The sequence below is a fragment of the Eutrigla gurnardus genome (assembly GCF_963514095.1).
Source record: "Eutrigla gurnardus genome assembly, chromosome: 14".
In the NCBI taxonomy this organism is placed as follows: Eukaryota; Metazoa; Chordata; class Actinopteri; order Perciformes; family Triglidae; genus Eutrigla; species Eutrigla gurnardus.
Genome location: NC_139937.1, coordinates 2009439 through 2037427, shown reverse-complemented (window position 1 = coordinate 2037427; position 27989 = coordinate 2009439). Strand labels below are relative to the sequence as shown.

The window sequence follows — 27989 nt, the reverse complement described above, 5'->3', positions numbered from 1 at the left end:
CATGAACCAGCCCTGAGCAATGATTTGTTGGCTGTGGATCCAGTCGTTCCCGTCGGGCCAGTTGCAGAGAGCACGGGTGCAGGTGAAGGAAGAGAGGGAGGGACTGATCCAGGCAGAGAGAGAGAGAGGGGGAGAGAGGGAGGAGGAGAAAGCGAACAGAAACCAAAGATGACTGTGTGAAACAAAATGGATCCAACCAAGCCCAGGTACAGTCTATAATCTTTGTTAATTAAAGAAACAAAGCTGGTAGAAAAAGTGAAAATGTGCAGTACTTGGTGGAACATTGTTCTTCATGCCGAACTGCAGTCAGTGGATCCACGTTGGTGCTGCTGTGAATCCACCGACTGTCCTGCTGGCTTTTGGTTTGTTGCTTCACCAAGGCTACACATCCACGCTTATCAGTCTTTAAGGATTTTAAAGGGTTACAGCTTCAATACAATCTGCTTTTATCGTGACTGTGTTAGTGTGAGATACAGAAGGTGCTTGTTAACTGGAATGCCACCACGATGAAGGCACTCCCGACTGCTTTCATGTTTGACAGTGTAGCATAAGTGCTGTGAACGTATCTGCAGTGTTTGCTTTTAGACTTACTTCTAAAAAGCTGTACAAATATGATTGTGAATACACGTTTCAGCCGTAATCCCACTGCAGTTATGTACGTCACGTTATTCCTGTGGACACAAATGTCACCTCTCTCACGGCTAAATGAGTAAATGGAGAAATATTTCTGTGAGATACAGCTGCTTCCATAGAATGGATGCAACTCTTTGGCGTAACTGAAATCTGCAGCAGGACGTTCTCCAACTAGGGCTGATGTTGTATCAACTCATGTGAGATAAGTCCCAGAGATGCACTCTGACGGTGTAACTGGACCTGCGACCGTGTGAAACTGTTGGTGTCCTGTTAAATGAGCGTCGCTGTCTGTGAGATGCATCAGTAGTGTGCCTGGTATCCTGACTCCCGGTGTTTAAGAGACCCGAGTCACTCAGATCACTATCGGATGAGGAGAGACGTTTGCTCTCTTTGGCCCTAAACTCGACCTGACTAGTTTACTTCTTACTATTAGAGCACCCAAATCCAGCTGAGATGAGAAAGATGCCGATTGGGTGTTGGGACTTTGAAATTGTATTGACTCTGGAAATCTTGAGCGTGTTCTAGTCCTGCTCAATGTGTTAAATGTCCTGAGATGACTTCTGTTGTGATATGACACTTTAAATAAAATTGAATTGAATTGCCAAGTTCACAGTCCTTCACTTTTCTTTATTTACCTTTTTTTGTTTCTGTTTCATAAATCCTATTTTGTTGTTTGTTTCATATTGAACGGTTTTACTTGCTAAACGTGTGGCGACCCTCCTATCCAGTAGGGGTCTGTGTTCCTTGTCCTGGTCTTGGGGTCGTTAACAGCTGATGAGCCACACCTGAGCCTGATTGTGTCTCCAGGAATGAAAGCTCATCACATGGACCTGGCTCTCCACTCCTCTGTTACACGCCTGATGCTTTATTTGATCCATGGCACTTTCACACATGCATTACTGATCACTGACATTCCATGACTCTTTGGTTTTGGTTTAATATGAGAAATAAATGTCTGTTACTCTGAACTCATCTGGTACGGTTCAATTCCCATCTTGGTTCGTGTGGTTTAGATTTGCGTAGCAGTTGGTTCAGCATGTTGAGCTGAACTGGACGAGTGTGTGTGAGGAGGCTGTTTCTGGTGCGTGTGCAGCTGTAGTGATGATGGTTCTGGTTGTTTGGGACTGGATGAGTGTGTGTGAGGAGGCTGTTTCTGGTGCGTGTGCAGCTGTAGTGATGATGGTTCTGGTTGTTTGGGACTGGATGAGTGTGTGTGAGGAGGCTGTTTCTGGTGCGTGTGCAGCTGTAGTGATGATGGTTCTGGTTGTTTGGGACTGGATGAGTGTGTGTGAGGACTGAGGAGGCTGTTTCTGGTGCGTGTGCAGCTGTAGTGATGATCATTCTGGGGAGTGTTTGTGTCACTGAGCTGTTCGGCTGGTGATTTTGTGCCAGAGATGAGTGTTCCTGTACACATGGGGAGTAAATTGCTGGTTGCAGGTTTTCGGGGGGCTTTGTGAGTTCCTGGTGAGACAGTCAGAGGGACGGGCTGCAGAGATGACTGCATGTGCTGCTCTGGCTGTTGCTGTTACGCGTTGATTTGGGTGTTTGGGTAGTGAGTGTTTTTTCCCCCTCATGGCTTCTGTGGAGGAACGTTTGGAGCTTCAAGGAAGAATGGCTCCCTGTGCTGTTAATTGAGTGTCTTACATCAGCTGCTGGTCCTAAGCTGGGAGCTGTTAACACACCGATATTGAAAGTTGTATGCGTGTTGGATTTGTGGTCTGCCTGTAGTCCTGTGGGGAACAGTTTTGTATCCAAGACTTTTCCTGGTCTGCAGGACATGAACAGCTGATCTCTCGCTCTCGCTCTCTCTCTCTCTCTCTCTCTCTCTCTCTCTGCTGCTTTATTTGATTTAGACACTTTCACACATGCATTGATCACTGACCATCCACATTTTTTGGTTCAATTTGATGAATAAATATCTTCAGTTTAATAGGTTTAATGAAATTGCTGATATATCAATTCCATGACTCTTTATTTGGACAGATGTTTTTATTTCTGTTCAGGGGATCAATGCGTGAACTACTCAAACTGGACCATAACTACATAACCATATATCATTTTACACTAACAAACCGTTTTAAAGAAGCTATCACTTAATTAGTCGTGAATGATCTGCTTTGTATTGTATTATAGGTTGTTTTTTTAACGTATCTAAAAGCCAAAGTAGTGGCATTGCAAACTAGCTTATCAATGTGGTCATGCTAAGCTTGTCCCTATAAAACTAGAGCTTCGTTTGGGGTCATTCACAGCAGTAGACGCGAACTACGGGGGAGCCAGGGGGGTCTCAGCCCCCCTTAATGAGACATGAGCTCCCCTGAAAACATGATTAGTGAAATTTTGGGGGGGTCTCTAAAATATTGGCAAAATGCTGTTTTTTCCCATGCATTTCCTTTTTTTTTTTTTTTTTTTTTTTTTTGTCATAATCATGGATCATGTGTAAAATTGGGCTATTTTTAATGTATGATTTGCGCATGAGGGTGATTGATCACTATTTCACTTTAATAAAGATACCGGCCTGCATGCAATTCTTGTCCTCACCATTGAAGCGTGGGGGCGCTATGTCTTAAACGTCTTAATGCGGACTTGATTCCTTGTAACCAGACTGGCATGTTTTGATTTTGATGCGTGTGGAGGTTGGATGTGATATGTGCTTATGTGCTGGCATACAGGCTTGTAATAATGGATGTGTTTTGAGTAAGTCCTCGCTCTGAGGCACGCGCAAGCCCCCCCCCCCCCCGCCAACATAAGTGAGCCCCCCCGAAAGCCGCGGTATAGTTCGCACACTGAGTAGACACATGAAACATGTGACAAACACGCCTTATTTGAGAGGCCGACACGGTCTTAGATGGTCTTTTACAATCGGCTTGTGTTTGTTGACCCAGCATATCACACTTCAACCTTCAAGCCTGAAAAGAAAGTCTCAGTCACCTTTTAAAATAACAGTATGTCGCTGTGCTGTGTCTCCCTCTCTGCTCTGGCAGGAGTAACCCTGTGTGTTTGTCCGCAGCCTTTCCTCCAAGGCGCCGCATGGAAACAACGGTGGGGGAAATGAGTCACTGATGGAAGACGCCTCGGTGCCGTGGCGGGACGTGGTGGACGGGGAGAGGCGGAGGGACTCGGAGCCCAGAGAGCCAGATGCGGTCGATGGGACGACAGCAGCAGCAGCGATAAACCACCACCAGCAGAGGGCGTCAGCGGAGAAAAACAAGTTCAATGAGCTCAGCTATCAGGCAAGTGAGACGGGCGGAAACTTGAAACTGTGTATTTATTTCCATTTTATGCTACTTTCTACTTCATTTCTCCGACATATGTAGTCAGTACTTATTTCCCATACTGAAACTGATGCATTGTTCAGTGAATGTCTTTTCAAGTCATTATAGTCTGGAATGCAGTCTTTGAAGAGAGAGAAAAAAAATCTGCCTGTGACTAACCTTCATGATTGTAGCAACAGTAGGCTATCTCAATCTCCTTTCAAGATATGCACTCATTAATAAAACACATTTCAAACAAGTTGTTTACATTTAGGTCATTTACTTATTGTAAGTCGCTTTTGTCCAAAGCGACTTACAATAAGTACATTTGTCAAAAGAATGAAACAAAGAAACCACAACGTATCATTGCCGATAAAGTAAGAGCTAAAAATAGAACAAGACCTAACACCTGTATTTAGTTTAAAATTAAATACAGGATGAAATATTCTCACAGCATCTTTATACCATTGAGGGTTTTGCAGATTAAACAGCTCAAATATCAAAACAACAATGCTGCTTACACATGGATGCGTGATTTAAAAAATCTGATAATATATTTGACAATATGAAAGTCTCAAGTGTTAAAAGCTAGCGTGTAAAGAGGAAATGTGTTGGCACTGACGTCTACCAGACTCATACAGCAAATAGTTGAGATGAATCATTCCCGCTCTCTTATCTTTTGAATGTTTGTTGATGTAATCGGGGAAATGGTACGGCCACCTGAAATGCACAAGCTGAAATGGACTTTTCCCTCTCCAGAGGCGGACCAAGCAGAAAGTGGTGACTGACTTTGCAACAGTAAATAAGGGACCTTCTGCAGGAACCAAACCCAGAGCTGCTCTGAGACAGGTCCTGTTCAGTCAGGGGGGGTCTGAGAAGACTCCGCCGTCCGAGGTATTCTGTCGTCTCCTGCTCATCACACTACACGCTCACATTGCTTTAGATTTGTATTTCAAACATGGCAAAATGAATACAGAAAATGTCATACATAAAATAAAATATTACGCAATGCATAGAGATATATGAATAACATTTTTTTTACATGTCTAAAAAGGAGTGGGAAAAAATATACGCTTATTTTATCCCACCCCTTCTCCATAAATCATATCCTCTGTCATACGTATATATTTTATGCTTGGAAACAGATACATTTGCTCTGTGTCGCTCAAACTGAAAAAACCCCACTGCAACACGAAATGTTCTGCTCTGTTGGCATACACATTTTCTGGTTAATGTAATCTTAGTCCCTGCCGTTAACTGTTAACGATCACTTCTCAGGAATTACTGATTCCTTATGTCATCATTTTTCTCTGCCTGACATCTGTGGGTTTACTTTTCTCTTGCCTGTGCTGAACAACCCCTCAGGAACGAGGTCAGCTGGATGTGTTGAAGCAGGATCTGGGGGCCTTTGCTGTGCCGCTCAATCTGAAGTGGAGGTGGAAGGAGGAAAGTCAGGCAACGACACTGGAGAAGAACTGGACGGATATAGTCCTCTCTCATTCGGTATGAGCCCTGAAAGAAGCGGAGACCTGCTCACATTCTCGTAGCATCTGTAATAATCTTCTTTCCTCCTTCTCTGCTCTTCTGATATTAATCAGACCATGTCTAAGATGCAGAGACACCAACAGGAGGCGCTGTGGGAGTTTGTCCATACCGAGCTCACCTACATCAACAAGCTGACGATCATCAAAGACGTAACATGTCATTCTCTACCTTCTGTCACGCTCCCATTTCAAATACAGTATTTGTATTTACATACGATGTCAGAGCTGAAGGAGGGATTTTCCACAGGATGTTTACCAAAGCTGTGTCTCCTTCTCAGTTGGTTATTGGTGCTCTCGTCAACCTGCAGCAGCGTGGATTTCTCCTGGAGGTCAGTCTGCAGCGCACGCAGCTCCGTCTAGACTGGAAACACACAAGCTCTTAATCTGCAGGCCTATTTTCCACTGTTCTGCACACCATTCACATCGATCAGCACAACAAGTACATCCGCTTCTCGCTCACACAGAATACAACACTTAAGTGGAAAATGTAGCACAGCGGCAGATTTCCACTGAGAAGACGGAAAATATCACAAAGCAGGGGAGTAAAACTTTAGCACTATGATTAGTTTTGTCTTCCTCCTGTGACAGGTGACCTCCGAGCTGCTTTTCTCCAACCTTCCCTCCATCCTCAGCGCACACCAGCTCTTCTGGCAGGAGGTGATTCACCCCATGTTACAAGATGTCCGGAGCACAGGCAAGCCCTTCGACCCCATGATGTTAGAGGCCGGGTGCCTGCAGGTATGACCTCACTGTCTGCAAGACGCATTGCAAACCCATTCAGAGTTGTGTTTCTGCCCGTCAGTAGTACATGTACTCAAGCACTTTCCATGCAGACGGTATTGTGCTGAGGTATTTACATTTCAGAATCAGAATCAGCTTTATTGGCCAAGTAAGTGTAAACACATAGTAGGAATTTGACTCTGGTTTTATGTCTCTCAATGTACACACACAGAAATAGAGAAATAAATAAAACAAGGATAACAAACTGAATAAAAGGTAAACATAGCATTACTATGTACAGATATAAATACAAGTATATGTACAGCACAGGACAATGACATGTCCGGTGAGGGCAAAGGTGGAGAGTATCCTACTTTCTACTCCACTGCATTTATCTGATTTCCAAGAACATATTTAGTGCATGTAAATTATGAAATGTATGTATCCAATCCAACCCACTTAAAAGCAAACAGCAGAATCTTAAAATCAATCCTAAAATGCACAGGAAGCCGGTGGAGGGAAGCCAGTACAGGGGAAATGTGCTCTTGCGTACGAGTACCCGTTAGCAGACGAGCAGCAGCGTTCTGGACTAACAGAGGGAGGCCTGACTGACGCCAACATACAAGGCATTACAATAATCAAGACGAGAAGTCATAAAAGCATGTATAACATTTTCAAAAACACTACGAGATAAAAAAATGTTTGACCTTGGACTGCCTCCTAAGCTGGAAAAAGCTCTTTCCCACTACAACATTTATCTGTTTGTCCATCTTAAGGTCACAGTGGATTTTCACCCCTCAGATTAGTGACAGTTGGCTTCACAAACAGTTCAAGGGGACCCAAATCACCAGGAGGAGACACATGGACATTACTGGGACCAAACACCAGAACTTCGGTTTTACTGTCGTAAAGTTTAGAAAGTTTAAGGCCAGCCATGCTTTGTCATCTTCAAGACATGCTAACAAAGGTTTTATAGTTAGGATTATTTCTTTTCAAAGACGGGTCGATTTGAGTGTCATTAGAGTAGGCAGTATAGATCCTAGGGGGAGCAAATACAGCATAAGTGAAATTGGATCTATAACTCCTCCCTGTTAACACACACGGGGCTGGCTGGGCTAATTACAGTAGCGCTAGTAAAAGCAGACGAGAACTGATCAGCAGTGGAAGGGTTAAACCTACGGCAACGACGGGCCGGTGCAGATAGTTTGTCAATATAACATGGGAGAGGTACATCAAATAAAACAGGCATGTGGTCAGAGAAAAATGCATCACAAACTTCAGTATTAGAAACGGGTAAACCATATGATAGGACGAGATCAAGTGTGTGCCCGTGCTCTTGTGTGGGTCCAGTCAGACTGCACAAGACCAAATGAGTCAATAAGATTTAAAAAGTCTCTAGTCAACGGCTTAGAAGGACAACACACGTGTGTGTTCATATCACCCAGAATTAAAACGCTGTCATATTTAGGCATTATTTCAGCCAAGAAATCAGAGAAGTCAGTGATGAAGGCAAGGCAACTTTATTTGTATATCACTTTTCATACAAGGCAGACTCAAAGTGCTTCACATCTTAACATGTCATACAATAAAGTGAAAAAATAGAAGAATTAAAAGAAAATAAAGGCAAAATTAAAATGCATTACAGAAAGACGAGGAGAATAAAAACATTTGCAAAACAATGGACAATAAAAATAACAGTGCAGATGTTAAAAGACTTAGCAGAAAGCTAAGGTGAACATAAAGGTTTTCAGTCTAGGTGCTCATTATATGTTGGAGGTCGGTATATGTACAAATATGTACATGCTGTTTGTACATCAAAAGCAGCTAGTAGGCTACCAATCCATTTCAAGGAACAGTATCAGGACATCCATCCATATATGTCTCCTCATATATGTATGTAAATAAATGTAAGTGTAATGGAGGTTGTATCACATTGTGGTTAATGATCCTTTTCTTTTCGTGCACAGTTCCACGAGCGCTTCTCTGCCTATCAGCATTACTGTTGGGAGGAGGAAAACAATCTGGAGTTCACGCGCCGGCAGCTGGAGAGCAACCCACACTTCCTCCCCTACATTCAGGTAAAGGAAGCAGCAGACGGACAGTACACCCAACGTGGCCACACGCTGGTGCATGTGAGGCTAAAGGCTCATATTGGAAATACTCACACCCACAAACCTCCTTATTACCATCGAGAGCAGCTCAGTGGAATTAGATGTAATGACTAACTGTTCACTCATTAATGACACTGTGTGGTTTGTGATTTTTTTTCATGACCTTGTGGGCAACAACATTTTCTCCAAATGATTCAGTCTCAACAGCCGCTTAAAGGCCTTTTATGGGATTTGTGACTAAAAATGTCCTGCAGCAGTCTCACAAACGAGCAAAAGCAGGAATTTCATTATGATTGTTAAAACTGCTATCGCACACACTTTATTCAACACTTGCTTTTTCACTTATGTCATACCAGCACACTTGTCAACCTGAGTGGGAGGAAATGTTTTTGTAACAGACATTTTACCAGGAAACGGTACTCAGTGGGAGTTTAAAAGGGTCTGCTCATCCAAATCAAGCAAAACATCTCATTGAGCTCTGAGTCAGAGGTTTTTGTTTTTGTTTTGATAGATATGTTTTTATTTCTGACCTTCGACCGAGTTGGAGGTTAATAGCATTTTCTATCAAAGGGTGAAAACTCAACAGTGAAGATTACACATAACTGGGTCATTGCTTATGGAAAGATAAGCTGGTATTGAGTTTTTAAAGCATTACTTTCCAATGATTTGAAAAGCACAAAGTAAATATATTTCAAACATTGAAAAATAAAACCAATAGTACTGTTACTGGATACTATGTAACTATAGGATACTTTTGGGTGAACTAACACTTAATTCAGGCTACCATTTAGGATAAACTAGTTGCAATCCAAAGCACTGATTTGCGGGCGGTGGTCTCGTGTTCTTGTCCTGTCCAGTGGGTGGAGACTCATCCTCAGTGTGAGCGGATGCGGCTCGGGGACATGCAGGCCAAACCCCATCAGAGGATCACAAAGTATCCTCTGCTGCTCAAAGCGGTGCTGAAGAGCACCCAGGATCCTCACGTCCAGCACACACTCCGAGGCATGGTGAGAAACGCCAGCACTCCACATGTTCACTGCTCTTTGTTTCTATTCTGTTCCAGACTTATTGCAGTAAACCCATTTCAATATAGTAGTTTTATATATTTTATTTATTGAATATCTTACTCAACACCCTCACTACTATAAAAAAGAAAATTAAAAACATCTCTGGTAAATGTTATTTTTTTAATAACATTTCTTAAACTCTGTTTGTTCAAACAGACAATGGGAGCTGCTTCCTTCCTTCTATTATCTCAATATATTCTTTGGTATTGTTAATAAGTGTGTTTGATTAGAGAATTGGAAAAAAACTCCAAAGTAATATATTGCATCATATAACTTTTTAAAGGGTAAGGGCAGCATGTGATTTTCTGTTAAAGGCATTACATGGTCAAGCTTCTGACCAATTTCATAACCTGAAATTTCTTCATTATTGAGTACATTTTAAGGAGACGTTGCCCTGACAATGTTTTTGCTCCAGGTGTAAAATAAAATTATTAAAATTATATAATGCTATCTGAAATCTGGATCTTGATGAATTAGCTTAGTTAACATTTTCTCACTTTCTTCCTGAAATGTTTGTAAGGAATGAAATAGGGACTTTTAACACACCCACACTTTTAAATTCAGCAGCAATGTTTGTTTTCTCCCACAAAGCATCTTCTGTTTGCTCTTCTCCAGTTATCCAGTGTCAACAGCTTTTTGGAGAGCATCAACGACTACCTGAGGCTGAAAGACGAGGAACTCGCTCTCACCATCTCTGCTCAGAGGGTGGAGGGATACGAGGTTGAGGGAATAAATGAAGATATCGACAAGGTAACATCTGATTGCTTTCCTTCCCTTCCAATACTGAACATTATGGATTTTTGCTCGAATATGTTTTGCCATTGACAGCATGTCCGAGAGATCTGCCGGTTTGACCTGACGTGCCCCATCAGAGGAGTCAGTACTGGAGTCGTAAGAAAGCTGCTGCTGGAGGAGAACTTGAAGATTCGGGGGAGAAAAGACAGCAAGGTGAGCAGAGCCAGTGGACTCAGTTAATGTTTATTTACTTTACATTTACCAATTACTGTTATCACTGCTTTCCTTTTACTTTATCGTGTTTCTCTTGCACACGCTGGTGTGCTGCAGCTTGAGGTGGTGGCTCTACTGTTCTCAGACGTGCTCCTAATGACCAAAGTCCAGAAGAAAGGAGAGCGACTGAAGGTAGTTCGACCTCCGCTGGCCCTTGACGGAACGTACTGCATCTCCCTGAAAGATGGCTGTGAGTAACTCTTTGGACAAGAAGATGGCTTGTATAAGTATATTATAGATTCCATAATCGTCCCTCCTTCTCTCCCAGGTTCATTCGTTCTAGTGGAGGTCGGTGACCTTCGGAGTGCGAGGAATGTGTACGTGTTCGCAGCCAGCACCGCGGAGAGCTGCTCCACCTGGGTCTCCAACATCCACCAGGCAAAGGTATACAAACACACTTATGTCTAATTGAACTGGTTCTGTCAGTCGATTATCTCTTATTGGATGGATAACCATGAATACATGGCTCCCAGAGGATAACCCTTTGGTGAACCTGACTTTCCCTCTAGCACTACCAGGAGTTTCACGTTGGGGATTTTGTAGTGAAATGTCTGATCCAAACATTATACCTGCTGTACATCAGTGTGTTGGCACTATCATCGTGAGCATGTTAGCATCTGTAAGATGCAGAATTGCAAATATGACGGTTGGTCTTGAATTAGTTTCATGTCTACGTTACTTTGTCAGGAAACACTGTGGAACCTGAGACGGACGGAGAGCAACAGGCAACTGGAAAACTGGAAAATCCAGCATCCGGTAGCCGAAGCTAAGATGGATGGTGTGGAGGCAGGAGACCAACCTGTTATGCAATCGAGACGAGCGACTTTTGTGGATGAACTCACTGAGGAACTGATCATCCCCCGGTCAGTGAATGGGATATTGACGTCGAAAGAAGAACAGTATGCACCTCCTGACGACATGGTCAATAACAATCCTGCTTTATCGTATTGGCACTCCCAGCCCAACATCAACAACCGTAAACCTGAGCATAAGGGCTTTACTGGATGGCAAGGAGCAGTCAAAGGATATGAATGGATAGAAATGGGAGTGAGAGGGGAAGAAGTCAGGATCCAAAGGGAGGAAGAAGAGAAAAGGGAGTTCTGGAACCACAGAGCACAATCTACCCCTAATCTAGATCATCTCACATATGGGATTGCAGCTGATCCATTACGACATAACACAACTGGACCACATGCTCTCTTGTATCCAGATGTGGACTATCCAATGGACAAAGAAAGTACTTTACACCATTCTTACCAACCAGCAATATCGAGAGAGGCTCCAGAGTTTTTAAGACTGACAGAAGAGGGAGGGACCAGGAATCAGGACTTCAGGAAGAGTTCTTATGACAGCCAGTCTGGAGACATGGAGAAATCTCCAGAGGTGTGGGGTTGCTCCAAAAACTTAAGGTCACCTGGGTTGCGCAGGAGGAGGCCGAACAGTACCCATCAGGCCCACCCTTCTCAGACACCTGGGCCAATCTTCCAGGATGCACGGCAGTCAAACTCTCTTCCTTCTGCCTCAGATACCCACCGGGTGCTGAAGCTGGGCTCCCTGAAACTCAACCAAGGGATGTTTTGCAGCACACATGATAGAGTCTCTCCAGACCCCCGAACACTGTCAGAATCTGAGCTTCCCGATCTTTACATCAATGACAGAGTGAAATCCCAAAGAAGGGCCACCATTCCTAACATTGTCATTGAAGGAGGCCACGCACTTCGCCTGCACTCCAGCAGTCTGAACTTCCCCCGAGCAGAGGAAGCAGCTCCCCCCATCCCGAGAGTCCACTCTGCTCTGGAGGGACTTCTGGAAAGAGCCAAAGAGAGAGATGGATTAAAAAGAGTTAAGAATGTAAAAAAGGGCAATTTGGAGTCAAAGTATCTCCCGCCCCCGTCGCCATGCACTACGCCATCGCCGTTGGCGAGTGATGGAGACCGAGACACAGAGTGGGAGGAGGAGGTGGAGCTGATGAGACACAGAGCCCTCTCAGTGAGTAAAGGATGGAAGGAGCAGCTGGTGGATGGAGACGAGGACGACAGAAGGAACAGGTGAGTTTGACAGAGTACTTTCATAGCTTTGTTTCTTCTTGTTTGGCTCATTTACATGATTTTGAGGTATGTATGGATTTTATTTTTACAATAAATGTATCGATGAACAACAAATTACAGATGGATGACGTCCTCCCATGACAACGGACCCTTTTCGCAGCAGCCATTTTTACATGTCATGCCATGCTATAGTGTGACACTCTAATGAGCAAAGGCCACCTAAATGGAAATGGACCATGATTTAAGTTATTGATGAGTTTTGAAATGGCTGCTTTGGGGCGACAGGCTCAGCGGTAGAGTTGGCGCCCCACATAGCGAGGCTGCCTCCTCGCTGCAGCGGCCCCAGGTTCAAGTCCGATAGGCGGCCCGATAGGCCGACCTGCACGAACAAAGAATCCCATTTCCAGGAGCATTCAAGTCTTTGGAGCCATCCAAGAAATAATACAAGTGATTAGTTAATAAATGTAACATTTTCAAACAAGTGATGCACATAATCAAATAAAATAGAGTAAAAAATGCCCCCATGTCGGATAAAAAAACATGTACAACGTGACCGAGAGTGAACCATCATTTTGTCTTCCCAGTTCTGACTTTTGCAGTCTCAAAGCTTTGCTTTAGAATGGGCAAATATATAATGTAGTAGAGATAATAATAACGGTATTATTATTATTATTATTATTATTATTATTATTATTATTATTATTATTGAGGAGTTTAGCTGTCTCAGTCTTTGACTTAGAAATGTTACCAAGAATAGAGTTCTTGGATTTGTGTATTGTTGTTGTATACGTAAGATACAATCCAACAAATGCAATGCAACGATTATCTGGTGATTAATGATGATAATCTCATGTTTATTTTGTACTAACAAATGAATAAATAAATAAGTGTTACAATCCCTAGGACCTTAACCCCGCAGCTCTGTTACTGTCACACAATTTGGATGTTGTAAATTTGGATGTTGTAAATTTGGATGTTGTAAATTCACGCATGAACTTCCTTTGGTGCAGATCTTCCTAAACACAATTTAATTCATGCAATTCTAATAATAAAAGACGATGCATTATCTCAAATTTGAGGCAGCATGGCAGCCCTTGAAGGAAACGTTCCCCAGAACACACAATATTCAGTAGACGGGAGAGTACACTGGAAGAAAAGCTCTTCAGGTCTAATTCTGTGGCTGGTTGAGAATAATCACCGTCAGTGGAGAAAGAAGTTCACAGCAGAGCTGCAGAATCCTTTCTGACCAGAGTGGGACTCTAGCTGATGCTTTCTCTCTCTCAGGATATCAAGGTTAAATACTTCCTCTAATCCCAATAACAAAAGTTAACCACAATCATATCAGCAGGAAACTTGATCAGTACGAGAGAGAGGAATATTAGGATGAGATGAAGTTTAAACTGTGAGGTCCTTCATTTTCTTCTACAACATACACAGTAAATAATACATTTTGACCTGCTTCCGTCTCTCACTTTCTTCAGTGTTATCTTCATGGACGGAGTCAATGTGGACTGGTCAGGCTGGTGCTTTGATGACGATGAAGTCATGGATCATTTAGACCTTGGAGGCGAAGGCTTTCTGGAGGACGTCAGTCGATCTCTGGCCTCCTGGGATCTCCACCGACCTTCAGAGCAGGAGGACGGGGAGTACAGTCAGGTGTAGGCAGAGGCGCTGTTTGTGAACAGGCAAGGCAGGCAACTGCTTGGGGCCCCGAGTTGCCAGGGGGCCCCCGAGACTCGGCCCGAGGGCTGTTTTATGAATGTTTAAAAAATCAATTTGATGACCGCCCCCCCCCCCCCCCCGCCGCCGCTGCCGCTAAAGACCACAATGGAAGACAGAATTAAAAAAGATACTTTTTTTTTCAACCGACCTCCTCATAAAAATAAAGTGTAAATAAACAACAACAACAATGGGCGATTTGCATTGACATCTTGAAACCTCCCGAACGGGGCCCCATGTCAATCAATCCACCTCACGTCAACCTGTGGACTGCTATGGAAAAGAAGCTGATGGAAAATGAAGAGGAGTTATCCATCTGGCAGTGAGAAGAGGAAGAAAAAAAAAAGATGAAGAAAAAAGAAAGAAAGTGGTAAGTGGAGCAGATAATGATAAGCATAAGATTAACAGTAAGTATATTATTGTTATTGTTTAGTCAGAAGGGCCCCACTGAAAATTTTGCTTGGGGCCCCAACAGACTCTAGAATCGCCTCTGGGTGTAGGCCTGGAGTCCTGCACTCACTGACCCAAACGCTCCTGCCAACCAACCTTTACATTCAGCCTGTCAATGTGAACTGCAGAGGGCCAAATTAAGGATGGGAGGATTTAAAAATGAAAAGCTGATACGCACAAAAGAAGAAAACCAACGGATTTCCAGCAGTTCAGCAAACTTGCAGTTTTCCATTGAAGCAGATGTCTTTGTCTGAATTTATGGCCAGCGAGGATGTCGTAATTAATGAAAAACAACTTATTATATTTTATAGAATTATATATTAACATCAGGACAATGTTTTGTATAAATAATGAAACATTTTTTATTAATGACTTTATATATTTATGATCATATCCCCTCAGATTGTATATAATGTAAAAAGAAAATAAATAATAATAAACCAGATTTACTTTTGTTAAATCTACTTCATTTGTAAAACATTTTATTTTTCATACATATTTACAGAAACATATCTTCCTTCAGTCGATAATTGAAAACCGATACAACTCAACAGGATAACACACATTTAAATTCATCAACAATACTGCTACAACGTCTGCTGTGAAAATACTGTAGTTCCAACACGTATGCAAGAAAAGTCTCCCAACATATTGCAGACCTGAAGAAGATAATCTCACTCAGGTTGTTTAATGTCTTTCCTTTTGCACTTGGTTCTGTTCTCTCCTCTCCCGCTCGTTGGACACGGTGTGAACGATCGTCTCCAGCGCAGGATACTGAAAGATCCTTTTCCTCTGTGGGACAAAGATATGCAATTCAATTTTGTCTGATGTATGAGGGCGCACAACACGATGTATTGCAATACAACAAACTATTAATACTTTTAATTCATTTTCAATACTTAATTTCCATAATGCTGTAATACGAGTGATCCGTTAATGAGAGATTCTGGAATCAAGTGACTTTTCTTAAAACAAGGACAAGCATTTCAAGATTTTGTTTCTCTCTCACACACACACACACACACCACACACACACACACACACACACACACACCACACACACCACACACACACACACACACACACACACACACACACACACACACACACACACACTCACTACAGTTTGTTGAACAGTATCTGTTGGTCTTTACCCGTTGGTGGTTCTTGTACATCTGAGCCAGAATCAACAGCAGAATGAGGAGGAGAAAGCTGAGACCGACTGTGGCAGCAGTGCTGTGTGAGACGCCTGCAGGTTTCTGTCCACTCAGACCACCTGTGGGGAAGAAACGGTCACATAATGGCACAATGTGACATTTTGCATGGGCATCAACCTATGTAGATTATTTCGAGTATCGAGTATCACACAGCAGAAATAAATCAAATAATAAAAACCCTTTAAGAACTTACTCATCATTTGAATGTGGTATGTTACATTTCCCAAAAGGCCGTCTTTCCCGAAGAAGCGACACACCCACTCGCCTCGGTTCTCCTCGGACACCTTGCTTAAACTCAAAGTCTTCCCTTTCTGGGGGGACTCCACCGACTTGGTGCCGTTGAGGTCGCCGACCACACGAACCCACTCATAGCTGGTGACCTCCCTCGTGTCGCTCAGTTGGCAGGTCAGCGTCACAGAGCCTGTGTTCTCTGACGGGATGCTGCTGTCAACTGACAGAGAAAACAACGGTCAGATGTATTGTTGGCAACAACAAGAAATCAGTGGATTAAACTCAAACTGCAAACATACTTTTGGCAACTACGAGCTGCATGTTTCGAGTCAACTGTTGTCCTTCTATGGCGCCAGAGCATCTGTACCTGCCCTCATCCTCAAACCCGACTTCTTTCAAACTGGCAGATTTGTCAGAGGAGAGCTGAGAGAGTGGCAAAGATGGAGAGAAAGAGGCAGGAAGGCGACCGGGAGTGGGTTTAAAAAGAAACCCAGGTTTCAGTTTCTCCCAGGCTGGATGAGAGGGGATCAAGCCAGAGGAGAAGACGCAGGGCAGCGTGACTGCAGATCCCACAGCAGCGTACACCTTAGTGCCGTCTCTGGACGGCCGGATGATTCCTGCCAGACAAAGGGAGGGAAACGATGAACCAAACTTCATTTCTGAACACAATTCAGTTTTTTCTCTCTCTTTTGGATCAGGATCTTACCCATCACTCTGACAGCTGCCGACCCTCGCCCCTCTTTGCCATTGTGAGCCACAACACAGGTCCAGTTCCCTGTCAGTCTCGCTGTTGCCTTTTCCCTCAGGACACTCCCGGCGGTGTGTGTGTTTAAGGCGGCGCCAGTCTGAGGCACGAATGGGCTGCTGTTCAACGTCCACTGCACAGAGGCTCCGCGAGGCCAAGGGGTCACGCCACAGCTGATGGAAACGTCACTGCCCCATACCGGGACCGATGAGGAAACGGACACTGTAGAGGAAACAGGCCAGGAGGAGATTAATGACATGCATTTTTGATTAAGAGCAGCTAAAAAATGCAAGTTAATGTGAGTTTGGGCTCATTGCTTTCTCAATGTCTTTATGAAGTTGAATCTTGGGCTCTGCTTTAACAAATTCAAAAATGCCACTCAAGTATAGAGAGTGAACATAACTGGGGTTTCTTACCTTCAATGATTCTCAGTATGACCACATTCGTGTCAACCTGGTCTCTATTTTCCACCCTGCAGGAGTAAACTCCTCCGTCCTCCTCCCTCACGTTGTTGATCTGCAGGCTGAAGTCACCAGTGTCAAACTGGGAGTGGGGGCATCGCACGCGCTGGCTGCCTTTTGCTGACCAGTTAGCACCCCAGTACTGCAGACCACTTCTTTGCTTTCTCCAAACGGTGCTGTGGAAGGAAGGTGTCACAAACGGTCCAGATTCATCAGCATGCAGATACAAGCTTTTGAAGTTGAAGGGATGGCAGAGCATTGGAGCGGAGGGACATGATGGGTGTTTGGAGCTGAACAGATAAAAGATGTCTTACCCTTTGTTGGCTTTACTCCAGATGATGGCAGGGATATCGGAGGAGGGAGAAGGGCTACATCTACAGGGAAGTATGGCCTGAGAGCCGGCTTCAGCAAACACCTCCGTTTCCTCACACTGAGCCCCTGAGAAAGAAAATAAAAGGTCCATTTCATCTACATTTCATCACCAAAGTCTAACAGACAATGTGGTTTAAAAAATAATATATTTACCTGCCATAAGATAGGTAATCACCCCGAAGATGAAATGCTCCAACAGCATCTTTTTGTTGCGTTTGTTTTTGATTTGTTTGTAAAATAAAGTGTTGAGTTCTCTCTTTCCACCTGCTTGAGTCTCTATCTGCTTTCCACTTCCTCCAGTTTTGATGTGCTCTCTGACACGTTCTCGTGAGTTGGGTCGATATTTATATATGTAGGTAGTTTCTCTGCTGGTCATGTGACTTCAGCTGCAAGCCGGGGTTTGATGTGGTCTGACTTGTCAGCCTTGAAACTAAGACAGAGATGTAAACAGGGAGACCCACTTCCCTCCCACGGATTCTCTTCTTCATTTCCTCCTTCACGTCAAATCAATTGTGTATTCATATAATACATCTTTCAAATCCCAATCCAAAGCTTGCACAAAACACAAGCACAGTGTCGGGCCACGCACAGCAGCATGTGGAGGAAGACACACTGTATTTGGAATAAACTTTTTAGGAATGCTTTAATAAGCTGTAAATGACTAACACTTATTCGGCACACTTGCGGGGAATGTTACTTGTTTACAAATCCCTTCGGTGGCATTCACGGAAGCTCCAGTTGTTGCCTTGAAACCGAAATAGCAGAGTTGCAAACACCAAACCGCCCCATCGCTCCACCTTCGTCACTGCCAGTCACTTGCACTGACAACGACTGGTTAACTCGAGGCTCTCGTCACAACCATCATCATCACCAGCATCAGCAGCAGCGTTATGAGAACCAGGCTCTCTCAGTTATATGGTATTCTGATCTGATGAATATTCGTGAAAGTGAATCATCGCCTCCATTCTCGCTTCTTTGTTTTCCTTTTCGTCAGTTCTTATACTACAGGCCTCCGCTGCCGGTCAGAGTTTGTTTGATAGCTTAGATTTGATTATAATCATTAATGTAGCTCATTATAATTATTTTAAGTAGACAAAATAAAGGCAAACTTCTGTTTTTCAACTGGTAACTTTAGTTCAGTACATTAAAGTGGTTAAAGTCTCCAACCGTCCATCCTTTCATCCCTATCTCGCCCATAATGAAGCACTTATTACAGGTCTTGTAAGAATGTGAGATTAACAGATAATTCAAGACAAAGATTTGTATTATTATTATTATTATTATTATTATTATTATTATTATTATTATTAAACACAAACCAGATAAAAGAAAAGTTGGTCTTTTCTGTGACAAATAAAAGATCTCTTTTCAGTCAAAAAGTGGAAAGTAAAAGAAGTTCACTGGTATATAGCAAGCATCCCATTCTCAGAGTGTGCATTTTTCAATGAAGAATGTTGTATAAACTGTAAAAACAAAATTAAAAGAGATTTGGAAAAGCTTCTGTTGCTCAAAGCAGACACATGAAGCTACGGATACACAGAATATGTGGGTGAAACCACAGAGCTGTGTTTCCTCGTAACAGCCATGTGACTGCCGGGTGAGAGAAGTCTCAAATCTCTTCTCATCCACCCAGAACTTCCTCCTCACGCCAAACACATTTGAATCGGTGTCATGTACATGTGAACAGTCTGCATTGGTGAGGTTTTGGGGGCATGTGTGCGTCACTCATGGTGAGGTGGTCTTTCCTACAGCTGATGTTTGTCACCTCCACGGTATCTGAATATGAGGGGAAGGTGCAGTGAAGGAAAATGCCCCTCACATGGAAACAATGGAGATTTGTGCTCGAGGGAATAGAGATAATGTATGTTAATAGGATGAGTTGGAAAATAGTCAAATCAGATTGCTTCTGTTGAAATTCAGAAAAATGAGTCGTTTGTTCCTGTGTCAAGATTTGCAGATGTAGTTTTTATTTCTAATTGGAATCAACATTCATCTTTTAATCTTTAAACACTGAGGCTTCAGCCGTCCTGGTTTATTGTAAACACAGCTATGATTGTATCACGGATGTGAAAATATAATGTTCCATTGCATTTTACTGGCAGAGGAAGCAAAACAGATTAAAAAAATGCTGCTCTGCTTTTTAAATAGTGTCAAGTCAGCACTTTGTTCAGCAGTGTGAAGTTGAAGATGGAAACCTGCATCTGTGATGCAAAAACTAAGAGCATGAAAAATGTTACTTTCACCTATTGTTTTATTAACTCTTCAACAGATGCTTTATCTTCTGCACAAAATTTTGTTTATGTGCACGTCATCATTGGCGCCTTTTTTTCTACTGTGGATCCAAATGATTGCAGCGCTGGATTTTTGCAAATGTAAAAGAAAGTAAAAAAATCACATTTTTAAATTAAAGGTGCAAACAAACAGTAAGACTCTTCTCTGTACAGCCGATTGCAGTGTGGTTATGTTAAAGTTAAATGGAATCTAATGTTTAATTTAGCCTGATTTAAATTTCCACACATTCACTGACGCCTTAGTAATAATGAAAATAAGATCAGACAAAGATCAGTTTTGCTGCACTTGTTTATTTGAAAAAGTCAAAATATTCCACCCACCTCTATCAGTAAGACTGAAAGTGTGTGTGTGTGTGTGTGTGTGTGTGTGTGTGTGTGTGTGTGTGTGTGTGTGTGTCTGTGTGTGTGTGTGTGTGTGTGTGTGTGTTTCTGCAGCTAGTGATTAAAACTGATCAATACGATGCTGATTTTGAAAGGTCCAACTCACTCTTAAATACATAGATGTTTTTTTAAACATCTCGTCTGGTTATAATGTATTTTTTATCCTACATAAATGTTACAATAGTGTATGTACCTTTCTCAGACTAAAACATGATATAAAAAATCATATTGGATCTCATCACCTCATCAAAAAGGGTATAACATCATCCTTTAGGTATACAATTGTCCAAATCAGACCTGAACACAACAGAGAAGCCATATTGAATTTGATCAACCTATGCTACCTGAAGAGCTTCTGTGATTTTATCCATCCATCCATCGTCTACCGCTTATCCTGTATTCAGGGTCGCGGGGGGGCTGGAGCCGATCCCAGCTGTCATTGGGCGAAGGCAGGGTACACCCTGGACAGGACGCCAGTCCATCACAGGGCCGACATGTAGAGACAGACAACTGCTCACATTCACACCTACGGGCAATTTAGAGTCATCAATGAACCTATCCCCATCCTGCATGTCTTTGGACTGTGGGAGGAAGCCAGAGAACCCGGAGAGAACCCACGCTTACACGGGAGAACATGCAAAACTCCACACAGCTGTGAGGCGACAGTGCTACCCACTACACCACCGTGCAGCCCTGTGATTTCATATGAAGCAAAAAAAGGAGTATTAAAGTTTTTAGAGAGAAAAAAGTCTGAATTATATTTTGTCATTTACTCTGTAGTGTGTGTCGTGTGTGTGAAACACATCTGTGTGAATGTTCCAGTGTGCCTTGGATGGCTGCGGGGTTAGTTTTTCATTTGTTCATTGTCCACACAATGATAAAAGGAATTGAGGGAAACAGGAATGTGAGAGTTTGAAAATGAGTTGTGCCCGCCATCATTTAGCAATCAGAAAAAAACTGTAAAATGTTCAGCATTTGCAGTTTTCAACGTTGTGTTCAAATCGAAAGGGAAAAACTGCTATAAGAAGCTGTCGATTTGTTTACTCTCACATTGTAATTTCATACTGAAAAGAAGTTATTTCCCATGATGCTCCATGTTTTATGGTTTGTGCTCTGTGCTTAGAGCCAGATATGGTCAGAGATTTGGAGATGACTGGCAACCAGTAAGGTGTTTTTACAGCCTAAGTTTTTGACCTGCTAACTGTCACACGTCACACGTTTAAAAAACTCTAACACAGTTTCAGTTCATGTGGACCAAACTCTAGCTCCTTTTTCATTGTTGGAACACAGTTTTCAAAACTCTCCACACTTCTGTGCTGGAAGTCTATAAGTAGCAGACCCCAAAGTTGTTCTTTATACAAATTACAGTCAGAAGCCAATTTACTTCAGAGACAGTTGTGGTGATGGAAAGTGCACAGAGCAACTACCAGAACAACAAGAACAACGAGGTTCAGCGCGACACAGAGATGGAAGATATTGAACGTGACACTCAAATGAACTTCTATCTCAGTTCATTGGAGGAACAAATACGATCTTTGGACGACGAAGCAATACTCACCTCCAGCAAAATAGAAGGGAGAGTTCTTCTTGAAGTTGATGAAGACGTGCTGCAGCTTTTCCTTGATCAGCACCAAGATGACAACAATGACAGACAGGTGCAAATGGAGATAAGTGACTTGAAAGCCAAGCTGAATACAGCTCTGGCTCAAAAGGGCCCCCCTCCATCTGCATGGTTGGAAAAAGTTCAGAGAGATCTGCAGAAGCAGATCTCCATCAACAAGACCAGCATGCTGAGATGCAGAAGATGAAGGCAGAGAAAGAGGCCCTTCTACAGCAGCTCAGTGCTGAACGGCAGTTCCTTGCAGTTGCTAAAACCAACGTGACCATTGAGAGGGCTCAAACTCAGAAGTTACAACAGGAGTTGAGCAAGGTGGAGGGAGCTCTCCATCATCAGGTTGAGGAGACTAAGAAGGCCCTGGAGAAACCAGGCTTCCCTTCAAAGTCCACACACAACCAGCACCGACAAGGACATGAAGCTGGTCAGAGACTTCTCTCAGGGAATCATCGGCGACCACGACGAGAACATCAAAAATCTCACGGATGCTCTGCAGAAAGCGGAGCAGGAGCTGAACTCCGAACGTGTCCTGTGGCAGCAGGAGACATCGTTCCTCACTAGCTGCAGACACACACACACACACACACACAGACACACACACACACACACACACACACACACAGAGACACACAGACACACACAGATACACACACACACACACACACACACAGACACACACACACACACACACACACACACACACACACACACACACACACACACACACACACACACACACACACACACAGACACACACACACACACACAGACACACACACACACACACACACACACACACACAGAGACACACACACACAGATACACACACACACACACAGACACACAGACACACACACACACACACAGAGACACACACACACAGATACACACACACACACACACACAGAGACACACACACACAGATACACACACAGGCACACAGACACACACACAGACACACAGACACACACACACAGATACACACACACACACACAGAGACACACACACACAGATACACACACAGGCACACAGACACACACACACACACACAGAGACACACACACACAGATACACACACACACACACACACAGACACACACACACACACACACACACAGAGACACACACACACAGACACACACACAGAGACACACACACACACACGCACACACACACGCACACACACACAGCCGGCCAATACCATCTTTTCCATGTCAACGTCATTGCTTCTCTGCAAAAACAAGAGTTTGAGGTGAGGCAGACACTGGAAAGATACCAGGCAGAGACCGGCCGGTTGGCAGAGGCCCTGAAAGAGGCACAAAGTCATCAAAAACGCCCCAGCGAAGAGGACATGGGGTCTCTCAGAGATTTCTGTATGGCCAAAATCAATGAACACAAAAAGACCGAACGTCTCCAGTGGTTTGAGGAGAGATCCTCCCTCACAGCCTGGATTGATGTCCAGGCAGCAGAGACCAGCAGGATCGCAGAGGCCCTGAAAAAGTCAAAAGAGCTGCTGGAGACTGAGCGTCTCCACTCTGAGATGGAGAAAGAGGAGAAGAAGAAATCTCAGCAGGATCTGAAGACCGAACGCCTCCAGATGGAGGAGGAGAGATCATCCCTCACTGCAACGCTGAAAGAAGCACAGGACAAGTACCACGCCCAGCTGAAGATCGTAGCCTCTCTTCAAACACAACAGGAGGAGACTACAAAGATCCACCAAGCCCAGCTGGAGCATCAGAAAGTGGAGACCAGCAGGATCGCAGCAGATCTGAAAGAATCCAAAGATCTGCTTGAAACTCAGAGTCTCTGCTTTCAGGAGAAGTCATTGCTCCTCCAACAGCTGGAACAACAACCATCTGGCCCAGTTTAAGATGCAGGACGAAGATCACAACAACCTTGTGGCTGCTCTTCAGAAAAACTTTGAAGAACAGTTGGCGAGTGACCGCCTGGTATGGTGGCAGGAGAGAGCCTCCCTGGTGAAGCAGAACCTGAGAGACAAAGCTTCCTGTCAGGCTCAGCTCGACAAGCAGGAGCAGAGGAAGAAACTCATTGTGGCTGCTATAGCAAAGGCCGAGCAGCAGCACAAGAGTGATCAGGAGGAGAAGTTATCTCTCCTTCAGGCCACTGAGAGCCTCAGACAGGCTCTCGTAGAAAAAGAAGAAGAGTTTAAGACCACAGAAAGCTTCTTGAGGTCCCAGCTGGATGGGGTCAGTTCAGTCTCATTAATAATGAATGCACAGAGAAGGATTCACAAATATATTTTGTGATTTATATATAAATGACTCTCTTTTCACAAATACATTTCGTTTTAAATAAATGTAATATAAATTTATAAATATATTAATTAAAAAAATATTTGCAATTTTCATCAAAAATGTATTTGTATGTTGTTACATTTATATACAAACTGTTAACTTGAATTTAAAAGACGCTTTTCATTTCTGAACTTGTTTGCATTTATTCGTGAACTGGTCTGCATTTATTTGTGGATTTTTGAGACTCTCCTGACGTGGCTGGATTCACAAATGCATTTTTTTCAACAAGGAACTCTCTGTAGCCAATCAGATGCCTCCCTCGTTTTCAGCCAATCACAAATGCGCAAAATGCGCAGAGAAAAAGCTGTGCTCGGGGGTGCAGTCGAATAGTCAAAAAATAAGGTCCTAACTCCTATTCCTAACTCCTATTCCTAACTCCTATTCCTAACTCCTATTCCTTGACCTCTGGGGAAAACGTCACGGGGTTAAGGAAAGGCGATAGGAGAACACAAAGGATTTAGGAAAAGTCGACCGCGGTGCTCAGAGAATCCGACCAGACTGTCACTAAGCTACATCATTATAACGCGGCCGCTGATGATTGACAGCTGATGATCGGCACCTGCGATTGACGTACGTCTGTGCTGGAGAAACTACAATAATGGACTACAAAAAGCGCATCGTCCACTTCTCCCCATGTTGTTGGTTTTATCAACAGCTGGTTCACTGACCGGCTTCAGGTCCAGCAGCTCCTCCTTCCTGTTTGACCGTTTGCTGTATTTACATTTCTTTTGTAGTTTTAGTTTCGTTTTTGTCAAGTTTGTAACATGATTGAAATACATAAAAAATACCATTCAATTATTATCACTGTCCACACACATGTATCAACACAATTCCAATGACTATATGTCTGCATGAAAGTAATTGTTAAGTATGCAAATAGGCATATCGTTTGAACGGCCGAGGTGTGCGGCACTTTAAATGTTGCTCTCGCAAAGAATTGTGGGTCGGCATAATCTCCTTTCCTTTCGTATAGGAAGGTCCGTTGCATCCTATGCTAAAGGAGCTCTGAAAGGAAGCATTGGAGCTCCTTTCCTTTGCATTTAGAGAATCCGAACGGCTCTTATCATGGCGGCTACTTGTTTACTTCCGGGTCACTTCTTCAGTTAGGAACCTTCCTAAGCAAAAACGACTATTCGACTGCACCCCTGGCCATGGTGAGTTACCCCTCGTGGGAATGCAGTCATGTGATTGGCTGAAAACGAGGGAGGCATCTGATTGGCTACAGAGAGTTTATTGTTGAAAAAAATATGCAGTTGTGTATCCAGTCAATCAGAGGGGTATTCCATCAAACTCGCTAAGCGCAAAGCCGGGCTAATTTCGATAAGCCTTGCTACCTTTAGCGAGAGTTGCGTTCCATCAACGTGACTTGAGGCACTCTCCGCTAAGTAACCATGGGAATTTATCCGACCACACTAGCCTGCTCCGGGGCAGGCTAACCATCAGGCTTACTTTAGCGGGGGTTTCAGAGAAGTCCGTCTGTCGGAAACAACTGTACCAGCAGAAGGTTCCGCCAAGCCTAGTCCTCGTGATTTCGTCACGTGAAAGACCAAAAATTACCAAAATTACATATATGAAGTACAAACAGACTATATTTTCATCAAGCGTCTAAAAATACATGCTTGCAATTAAAAAAATATGAATAAATCGTTTATTTTGTTTAAGACCGACTGGCCATATGATTATTTAAAGCCCCCAGTTGGGGGAGTGGTGATGCACCTGCCCTCGAAGTTGGGCACCGCAGGTTCACATCCCGCTGAGGACATCTCATTTGTGTGTTTTTTTTTTTTTTTTTGCCTGTCTTTAGATCAGAGAATTAGACCAACATTTTACCTTAACTATAAACCTTACCTATAAATATATCATACAATTTCCCGAGAACCCAAATATAACTTGCAAAAACATGATAGGCATAAAGATGTTATTATTAATACATTACATTTACATTTAGGTCATTTAGCAGACGCTTTTGTCCAAAGCGACTTACAATAAGTACATTTGTCAAAAGAAGGAAACAAAGAAACCACGACGTATCATTGCCGATGCAGTAAGAGCTAAAAATAGAACAAGTGTTAGGTCCTCATCTGAGTAAAGTAGTACTTCAAGAGTAACAGTGCTACGATCCGAGTTTTTTTTTTTTTTTTTTTTTTTTTGCGGGGGGGGGGGGGGGGGGGGGGTGTCGAGGGAGGGTGTTAGTGGGTCATGCTATGTAGAGTCGAGGTGAAGTCTGAACAGGTGAGTCTTGAGCCTTTTTCGGAAGATGGCAAATGACTCAGCTGTCCTGACATTAGTCGGGAGTTCGTTCCACCACTGAGGCGCCAGAACAGAGAAGAGTCTGGACTTTGCTGAGCGACATTTGTTTGATTTCAGCGATGGTGGTACCAGCCGGCCAGCTGAAGTAGAGGAGCGGAGTGCTCGCTTCGGGGCATGAGGTTTGACCAGTGTTTGAAGGTAGGCAGGTGCCGTTCCATTGATGGCCCTGAAGGCCAGTGTCATCGTCTTGAATTGGATGCGTGCTGCAACAGGGAGCCAGTGGAGGTCACGGAGGAGGGGGGTCACGTGGAGAGAATTTGTAAATGTAAATGTTAATAGCATGTTATAGATCCCAATGACAAAGGCATTGCTGCATGCAATTTTCAGCCACATAAATTCCTTTCAGGTGAGTTCATTAATAGATTCATTGAATGTGTTCATTGAATTGTTGAGATAAATGAGTTGGTCAATGTAGATGCATTTACTAGGCCTATCTAAAATAAGACAGAAAGAGAGAGAGAGAGAGAGAGAGAGAGAGAGAGAGAGAGAGAGAGAGAGTTCCAGCCAAAGAAATACGTTTCCCAAAGTTCCGTAGTCGGGAATTGAACCGTGGCCGGCCGCGTGCAAAGCCTGCGCGTTACCTCTACACTATCCTCACGTTCAAGAACTCTTTGTCAGTGTTATATTAGAGCATGTTACTCTTAACGGTACTTCCATTTTTAATCGCTCTGCAATTCTTGCCCAAGCAGCCTCGCGATTTTTATTTATCACTACAGTATTCCCTTTATTGGTTATGATGAGTTTGTACTCCTCGTACAGTTCCATCAATAATTTTTGCTCTGGTCTTTTCTGCCATTTTCTCGATGATTCGACATTCACGATTCTGGTCTGGCTTCATATCCCGTGAACGTGCGTAACACACGACAACTTTAACCTGGCTTGAATTAGCCTCAACAAGGCGCGGCTGAAATGCGTTAATGGCATGGGTTTAGCTGCAAGTGGAAGTTGGCGTTAGTTCTAACCAGGCTTAATCAGGTAAGCGCCGCTTTAATTAGCGAGTTTGGTGGAATACCCCTCAGGAGAGTCTCAAAAGTCCAGACACAAATACAGACCAGTTCAAGCACAAATGCTATCAAGTTCACAAATGAAAAGCGTCTTGTAAATTCAAGTTTAACAGTTTGTATATAAATGTAACAACATCCAAATACATTTTTGATGAAAATTGCAAATTAGGTATAGGCATTAAGTATTTTTTTTGCAAAACTCTACAACCATAAAGTAAATTAGGAGTAAATTATGGTCCATTTAGAGTCAAGGGGATCCTTTAGATGCGGAGCTACCTGCTGATTGACAGGTCCCTACCATGCTACCAATGCAGTTAGCTAGTAGGATGACTTTAACATTTAGCTGTAAAGTTGACCTTGAATTATGAAGCTAACTTTGTTAACAACTTCACACCAGAATCCAGATGGATCCAGATCCAGTAAGGTTCCTGCTTGGGGAGCTGCTCTGCTGCTTGTGTTCATCAGATCCACCCGTCGCTCCTCTACACTCTTAGA

At 43.3% G+C, this 27989-nt stretch overlaps 3 protein-coding genes across 3 annotated transcripts in view; 1 reads left to right on the top strand and 2 right to left on the bottom strand.

Moving 5' to 3' along the window:
* Positions 1 to 102: 102 nt before the first annotated feature.
* Positions 103 to 14952, top strand: plekhg6 (pleckstrin homology domain containing, family G (with RhoGef domain) member 6). Its single transcript, XM_084027576.1, has 16 exons — positions 103 to 206; positions 3641 to 3863; positions 4644 to 4778; positions 5250 to 5387; positions 5483 to 5578; positions 5707 to 5757; positions 6017 to 6166; positions 8116 to 8226; positions 9117 to 9266; positions 9942 to 10076; positions 10155 to 10274; positions 10392 to 10524; positions 10603 to 10718; positions 11022 to 12382; positions 13864 to 14044; positions 14602 to 14952. The coding sequence occupies exons 1-15, from the start codon at positions 187 to 189 to the stop codon at positions 14042 to 14044; spliced, it is 3120 nt and encodes a 1039-aa protein (XP_083883702.1). The 5' UTR covers positions 103 to 186; the 3' UTR covers positions 14602 to 14952.
* rbp5 (retinol binding protein 1a, cellular) overlaps positions 14604 to 27989 on the bottom strand; it is a 71317-nt gene continuing 57931 nt past the window's right edge. Inside the window, exon 5 of the mRNA XM_084027615.1 lies at positions 14604 to 14616. The gene's annotated coding sequence lies outside the window, so the exon portion shown is untranslated. The remainder of the gene's footprint in view (positions 14617 to 27989) is intronic.
* lag3 (lymphocyte activating 3) lies at positions 14997 to 17879 on the bottom strand. Its single transcript, XM_084027591.1, has 8 exons — positions 17731 to 17879; positions 17520 to 17643; positions 17161 to 17381; positions 16706 to 16966; positions 16299 to 16616; positions 15962 to 16219; positions 15706 to 15827; positions 14997 to 15343 (listed from the first exon to the last, which is right to left on the bottom strand). Exons 1-8 carry the CDS (start codon positions 17777 to 17779, stop codon positions 15239 to 15241), a joined length of 1458 nt encoding a protein of 485 aa, XP_083883717.1. The 5' UTR covers positions 17780 to 17879; the 3' UTR covers positions 14997 to 15238.